Source organism: Megascapheus bottae, chromosome 1 (genome assembly GCF_031878675.1).
Source record: "Megascapheus bottae isolate mThoBot1 chromosome 1, mThoBot2.hap1, whole genome shotgun sequence".
In the NCBI taxonomy this organism is placed as follows: domain Eukaryota; kingdom Metazoa; phylum Chordata; class Mammalia; order Rodentia; family Geomyidae; genus Megascapheus; species Megascapheus bottae.
The window spans coordinates 38791030-38799199 of NC_143509.1; the positions used below are offsets into that span (position 1 = coordinate 38791030).

Sequence of the window (8170 nt, forward strand, 5' to 3'; positions counted from 1 at the left end):
GTACTAAGGAGCCAGGCAGCAGTGGCTCACTCCTGCAGTCCTAGCTGCTCAGGATGCTGTAATCCAAGGATCTAGATTAAAAGCCAGCCAAACCAAACTTTGAACAAAAAAAGGTAAGGCACACACAGTTCTCCACCCTGAGATTAAGCCTAAGTACTGGCACAAACCAAACAAAAGCCATGTTTAATGTTATAACTTGATGAAAGTCAAATATATTTCTATGTTTATTCATAATTTTTTGTCATTAGTCTGTCTTAAACCTAAAGCAGTTTTATAAAATTGATTTATCCGAAAGTGTACTGACCTAGCATAACTCCATATTTTACTATAGACTAATTCATACACATAATAAATTCTAAATTTTGGGTGTCTTACATTGCTCTGTGTGTTTGTAATAAAGCAATAAGCAAATTTTTTATTCTTATGGAGCTTACATTTTAGTAGGGTAAAGGAAATAGAAAATGCTGGCAAGAAGAGCAAGGAGAGGGAGGTATATTACTTTTTATACTTCTTTCCAAATAAGCTCCTTTAATTATGGGATATTTGTGTAGAGACTTGAAGATATTAATACCATTTGCTCTGTACTGACCAAATGTTTTTATAACTTGCAGGTTTCAGGAGATGTGCTACAAGGCTTATCTAGCTATTCGGCAGCATGCTAATCTCTTCATAAATCTTTTCTCAATGATGCTTGGCTCTGGAATGCCAGAACTACAATCTTTTGATGACATTGCATATATTCGAAAGACCTTAGCCTTAGATAAAACTGAGCAAGAGGCTTTGGAATATTTCATGAAACAAATGAATGATGCACATCATGGTGGCTGGACAACAAAAATGGATTGGATCTTTCACACAATTAAACAACATGCATTGAACTGAAATGGTAACTGAGAAACTGAAAGCCCAATGTCTGGATTCTACACTGCACTGTAAATAGCAGTCAGCAGGCAAAGACTGACTGTATAAGAATTGCACAATCCTTGAAGAACATTAGAATTCACAGAAAGAACAGAAAATACTACATAATTTAAATAATGTAAATGCAAACAGGGTTTGATAGCACTAAACTAGTTCATTTCAAAATTAAGCTTTAGAAAAATGCGCAATTTCATATTATGCCTTAAGTCCAAAAAAGGTAAACTTTGAAGATTGTATCTTTTTTTAAAAAATGAAACAAAAATTCCCAAAATATGTACAAATGATGGAGAGGGAAAAGAATGACATTCTGTTTGTCTTGTAAATGTTCTGTATTTTAAAATGTAGACCCAGCAAATGCTGTTACTATGTTAGTTCAAAGAAAACTGAAGTTCATGTTAAATTACATGAAATTACATGAGATTAGAAAATAATGAAAATTTCATATTTTCCCATTGCTTCTCAAATTTACAATTTGAAGTAGGTTTTTGTTTGTTTTTTTCTTTTCTTGGTCTCCTTGATAAATGAAGAAACAATGCTTGGGGTGGAAGGGAATTTTGAGATTTCACCAGAGACTTTTTAACCAGTCAATTTTGAAGATTTGTGGTCTTTATCTACAGGGTTTGGAAGCCGTAACAAATGAGACCTGACATAAGTTGGTTTTTGTTGGATTTTTCTTTTTTTTTTTCTGAATAGTATTTACAAGGATATGACTCTTCCTTTCTTAGAAAATTCTGGGCTCCCACAAACTAAAGTAATCATAGAAAAGAATAGTTTTTGCTCTAGAATTGTACAGTATTCATCTTAAGTTGATTTTTCTTCTCCAATTAAACTGAATACATTTTTCATGCATGTTTTCCAGAAAATAGAAGTATTAATGTTATTAAAAAGATTATTTTTTTTATTAAAGGCTATTTATATTATAGAAACTTATTAATATATATTCTTTATTTACATAATCTGTCCCATAGTCCCGCATTGTTTTGCACCCCAAATTTTTATTGTTGGTTGGAGCATTGTTAGCTTTTTTCTTTGTCTATAGATGAGGCTCACTATCTTATTTGTGCCAGTATCTACTATATAATTACTTGAGGAAGCAGATTGAACTTCCCCTCCTTACTTTTTTTCTTTGTTTTTACATGTGTCCCTTATTCTTTTATAGTTGAGAATGGTAATTGTATGAAATTAGTTACTAAAATTAACATAATTTAGACTACCATTCTGCTTACTTACTCACCCTCAGGTGAGATATGATGCCCATGAATACTTCACAATATGGGTGAATAGAAATCATGAACTTTTTTTTTTACCTTTTAAAGCTAGTTATCTGTATCCCAATAATAAAAGTAGAACATCCAACTCTTTTAAGATCCTTTTCCATTTCCAAGTGGTCAGGTCTCAGTCCAGCTTCATTAAAATTCCATTTGAGCACAGGATACATTCTCAAACATTTTGAAAAACATTTCACCCAAAATATAGTAGTTGATTCTAGTCTTCATCGTAGAATGAAATTTTACTCACTATGTGAAATGATTCATGTCCTAAAAAAATAGCTTTAGCAAATGTACAGTTGCCACACCAAGAAATAAAAGTGCAATAATTTACTAACAGTTTTCTAGATTAGACATATTATTGGAGAACAACTTTATAAAGAGTGTACATTATATACACTAGTTTAAAAAAGTCATCACTTTTTTAAAGTACTCATCTATGAAATCAGATAACTACAGTAGAAGTCTTGAATAGTGAACAAGGGACTCTAATACAAACAATAGCAAGCTACTTTAGAACCCTCAAAGGGCATAATTACTGAAAATGTAGGTACTTCACTAAAGCATGTATATAATATTGCCAAAATATATAAATTGAATATTAGGTGAACTTATTTCTGTAAACTGTCTTGGAATAGTAAAGCAGAATTTTAACTCTGTTTTAAGCGGGAAACCCAGTAGATTAGATTCTTCTGCAGATGTAGATTTCATAACTTATTTAAGCTTTTCAATTAACATTTTATGTTAATATACATGCAACTTGTTCATATGAATATCCCAGTCTTTTCTATATCAAGGACTGATTATAGGAAAATTCAGTGAAAGGTACAAATTTGCAACTTTGAGGGTGAAAAGTGAAGAATTAACGGAGAACTGTTTTGCCTAAGTGCCAAAAAATAAAAACTAAAAATAAGCCTTGAGACTCCTTACACAAAATTACACCTCTTTTGCATGTTTTTCCACATTAGCTCAGATGATTGTCTCCTTTCCTGAACTCCCAATTTAAAACATACAAGCTGTGTAGCTTACTTCATGATTTACATTTATTTTCACAATATTATCACCAAGTTAACTGTATTTGGAGCACTGTAGATAAATTGTACAAAGAATCTAGGCTAGTCTAAGAAAGGAAGGACAGCTAGTGTTCATAAAGGCAAAGACCAAAAATTGAATTGAAATCTACATGGGGTGACTAACATCTGTTTGAAGTGAGCAATAATATAGCTGCTTCTAGGTACTTAAATACCAGAAATTAGTACCCAAGGATTGGTCAGTTCCTGTAGCTAACCATTATTGTCATTAAATCCAGTGTAACTGACTTAGACTACATAGTTTCATTAAATAACTTGAGAAATAATTTATTCAATGATTATTTGGAAGAGGGGAACAAAGTCTAAAGAAAAAAAAAACCCTAAATATATTAGCAAAAGATAATCAACTGAAATTCATGCTTTAACTTTTTATGATATTCTCAGCTATACAAACATTTCTTTTGAAGATTTTTAGACTGCTCTTAATTTGAAGCATGTTAATCTCATTTTTGAATCTTTTTTAAATGTTTCTAATTGGATTTTTTAAAAGAATGGAATTTGGTTGCTATTTTCTGATAGAACCTAAGCTTTTGTGGTTCTTAGTGTTCTCTGTAAAAGTTAGTGTATGAATAATCAACTTTGAGGTGTTCCTTTCTAGTCTGCTTTATAAGTCTATTAGGAAATGGGAACCTAGTGAATATATAATGAACTGTAAAATATTTTAATGTGTAACTTTTTCAACTGTGAAATTATGACTTGGTTTTTTTTTGATGAAAACAGCTGCTGATAAAGTATTTTGTGTAAAGTGTAGTTCTTATCAATGAGGAAAATGATGATTTGATTAGACTCTGTATACCCTCTTGGATTTTATTTTAAATGGATTGGTGCTTTTTACACAGATAAACCAGTCCATTTGTGTTCTTTTCCCATAAAAAAACAAAGTGACTTGACATTATTGGAAAAAAAAAGTTGTTAAATGCCTATTTAAAGGTTCCATGGAAATCTCACAGAGCATAAACTTGGATTTGTTCTTTAGATAACGATTGTGAATATCTGTATATTTCCAAATATCTGTTTAATTTGATCAGTAAGCCCATGCTTGCCAACTTTTTTGAAGTAATTTAATTTTCAACAATATGTTAACTTTTTCTGAATATTGTTAAGTTCTTCTTTTCTGTACCTGCACAAACTACATACTGGGCTGTATCCAAATATTCAGAGGCCACCTTAAGAAACATTTTGATAGCAAAGACATCACTAAAATATTCAAAGATAGCATGAGGTATCATAAATTGTGGTGCTTCCACCATTGAAAAAAACATTTATGCTTCCAATGTTTTTGAAAAGAGAGGAATGTGAAGGGAGGGGTTAGAATGAAGTGGAATAGTGTGAATGAACTTCACTATATCCAACCTGCTCAGATGGGACAAATCATCTTTCAGAAAACTGCAGATTGTGAAAGTACACATACATTGAAGGAATTAGGTCTTAATCAAGGATAGGATTGTGAAGGTTAAACCATAACATTCAGCCTTAACAGTATCCTCAAATATTGTGTGATTACAGTGCTACATCTGGGCTGTTTTTAAAGTGCAACACAAAACCCTTTTAAGTATTGCATTCAAATTATTTATATATGTATATATATATACATATGTGCGTGTGTATATATACACATATATGTATGTGTATGTGTGTATATATATATATTGTATGTACACACACACACACACACACACACACACACACACACACACACACAGTTATGCTATGGCCTGGGAAGTTTCTTTTCTTTTTTCCTGAAAGTTATTTTCATTCTCTGCAAAATTACGAGATTTATCTTAACAAAGCTGTGATCCTAATAAAATAGCATTGGTAACTCTACCTCAGAGGGTAAATAGGGGAAGAAAAATATTGTCACAATACTGTACTTCAGTCTCTCGTGTTACAGAAATATGGATATGTAAAGTTAAAGATAACATGTCTTTATTTTTATTTTTAGTTTAGTTTAGTTATTGCTGGTCCTGGGGCTTGAACTTGGGACTTGGGCACTTTTACTGAGCTTTTGTGTGCCACAAAAGCTACAACTCCACTTCCAACTTTTTAGTGGTTAATTGGAGATAAGGGTCTCATGAACTTTACTTCCTAGGCTAGCTTAGAACTGTGGGCCTTGGATCTTAGCCTCCTGAGTAACTAGGATTACACTCATGAGGCACCAGTAAACAAAACAGAACCAGGATTTCTGAGCCAAAAACATTTCTCAAATTCTGATAAACACTGAGTTCTCTGAACTGCTCTTACAAACATAAACATGATAAGGAACTTTTCTTTATGAAATCCAAAGGTAATGATCACATTTAGAAGTTTGTGTTATATCTAGGAAATTTATTAAAGATACTTTTAATAGGAAAGCCCGAAGATATCATTCCTTTGTATGCCTTCTAGAAGGCAAATAAAAATAAGACTACCTAACATATATATACATATATAGTATACCACAAAAGTATATTAGAGATAGATTAAATGAGATTGCAGATAAGTATACATAGCTTACAAAATGATTTGAAACTTTACTTGCCAGTAAGAAGAATAGACAAAGTTTACCACTAGTGGTAAAAACTAGTATCTTAAGTATTCAGTGGTTAATGTTACTACTTCCTCCAGTAAAACTCTTCCATATAGTTGTATAAAAATTAAGTTAGAATATATACTATGGCTCACACTTGAAACTTTGTTAATTAGCATGATTTAAATATAAACATGTCTAAAATCAAGCAGAAGCACTGCATTTATTAAAAGGGAGTATTAACATTAACCCAGTGAAACACTTGATTTCGTAAGTTTAACTTGGGAGGGGGTACTTAATAAATTCTAATCTATTCTGAATTTTACTTTGATATTTGATTACACCTTCTATAAAAGATGCCTTGACCAGGACTAGCTGTGTGTGTGCAAATAGAAATATCTACAAAACACAACAAATGCACTACCAAGTGAAGGTAAAGGAACAGAATGGTTTTGTAATGCCAACTAAAGAACCTAGTACCCTGAACCTCTTTGCAGTATAATGTCCAAATGGCTGAGAAACAATTTAAACTCTAGTCCAGTATTTTCTTTAAAGTCTTGCATCATTAAAACAAAAGGCATGAAAATAAAATCTGCTTGTATACATTATAAGCCAGTGGAAAAACAATTTTTGCCAAGCACCAGTGGATCATGCTTGTAACCCTAGCAAGAAAGGAGGCTGAGCTCTGACTTCAAGCCCAAGTACTAGCACAAAAAATAAAGTCTTTGTAGCCAGCCCATTGTGACCTCAAACTCAAGATCCCCTTGCCTGCACCACTCAAGTGCTGCATTTCCAGGTATGTACCATCCGCAGTTCCAAGAACCCAAGTTTTAATTGTAGTGATTTCAGTGTGATTCATTCTTTACACTTGATTTGGTTAAATGAGAACTAAAATAATGTATCCATTTTTTTTCAAGGAGGGAATCTATTTACAATCTCTGGGACTTAGTATTTAGAACTTAATCACAATTAGGCTAAGGGTTTGTATGTCATAGATGTATCCATTTTTAACATAATGGCACTTTGATATTTAGGAGAATGCAGCATTCCCAAAAGAAGACTACAGACACAAAATATGGAAGTTTCAACTTCACATTGGAGACTTCTGCAAGGAGGAGTAACCAATTCTTTTTAGCCCCGTTAGTTGTAGCAAGGCTACTTAAGTTCATGCAATGACTTGAAATCCTGAGTTAAAATGCACTAGTTAAGAGAAAAAAATAATTTGAATATTCTTTTATGATGGTCCAAAAAGTACTCAGCACAGCAATATGCATGTGTTATTATACTAAGCATATAGGATAATAAAATATCACTGAATGACCTTCCCAGTCTTGCTCTTCCTAGCAAAAAATTGGCCTGTGACTGCACTTACTGTTTGTATCAGAAATGTCTTTGTCTGCTTTTTTATACCTTTGCAGTCTGTAATATCACACTGCTGATTAAACAGCAAGTAACGTGGACTTGTGTACAAACAATCCTTATAGTATGTAAACAGGATTATGACAATATTTGGCCATTAGCTTTGGAAAGCCAATGAGTGTTGTTAATAATAAAAACTTAATTTTGATTTGAATGCTTTTCAATAGTGACTACAAATACTTGATGGAAACCCCAAAACTACATTAAAAGCCAGCTTTTCTGCCCTCATAAAGTAATGAACATTAAATATGTTGACTTTAAAACAATTCTATAATTATCTTTTAAATAGACATGTACATACAAGGATGTATGTTGGTATTTGTATAGATATACAAGCTTTTTTTCCCCCTATTTAGTTGAAGACCAGAATCTAACAATGTTAGGACCATCAATATAATCCAGGTCACCATTCTGAATAAAAAACTGCAGAAATTAAAACAAGATACCTTAGCATTTCAAGTTAACAGTATTTGTTAAGAGGGGGAAAAAAACGAGAATTGTGTATTATGTGAAAGTCAAAAATTTAGTAAGAATAGACATGCCCTTAAGATTACAAAAAATCTCCATTTGCAGAAGGATGTAAAGTTACATACATGTATTCATGACAGGGAAAATGTTGGTACACAAAGTTTCTACAACCTTTTTTAAATTATAAAGGTGATATACAGAGGGGTTACAGTTATATGAGTCAGATAATGAATTCTTTCTAACATTGTCACCCTCTCATTTTCTCCCAGTTTTTCCCTTCCCGATCTCCTTCATTCCCAAGTTGTTTAGTTCATTTCCATCATAGTGTCTAGTATTACTGCTGCATTTGTTCACCCTTTGTCCCAACTTTTCTCCCACAGCCTTTAAACAGTATGTTCTGTGTCTAAAACGTATCACGTTTAGCCAACATAGAGGGGGTTGAGGGCCTGCTTTTTCAATACCCTCTACTTTCTGTATTATTTATTGCTATAAAGGTG

General features: G+C 32.4%; 1 protein-coding gene across 4 annotated transcripts in view; it reads left to right on the top strand.

Annotated features, from left to right (window-relative positions):
• Positions 1-7359, top strand: part of Pik3ca (phosphatidylinositol-4,5-bisphosphate 3-kinase catalytic subunit alpha) — a 95318-nt gene extending 87959 nt beyond the window's left edge. For 3 of the 4 annotated variants that reach the window (XM_090342442.1, XM_090342446.1, XM_090342443.1), the window contains one exon: positions 612-7359. In XM_090342442.1, coding sequence (XP_090198568.1) covers positions 612-882 — 271 coding nt within the window. In that variant the 3' untranslated portion in view covers positions 883-7359. Of the gene's footprint in view, positions 1-441; positions 572-611 lie in introns of those variants that run through there. The other variant, XM_090342450.1, reaches the window with a different exon arrangement.
• Positions 7360-8170: the final 811 nt, after the last annotated feature.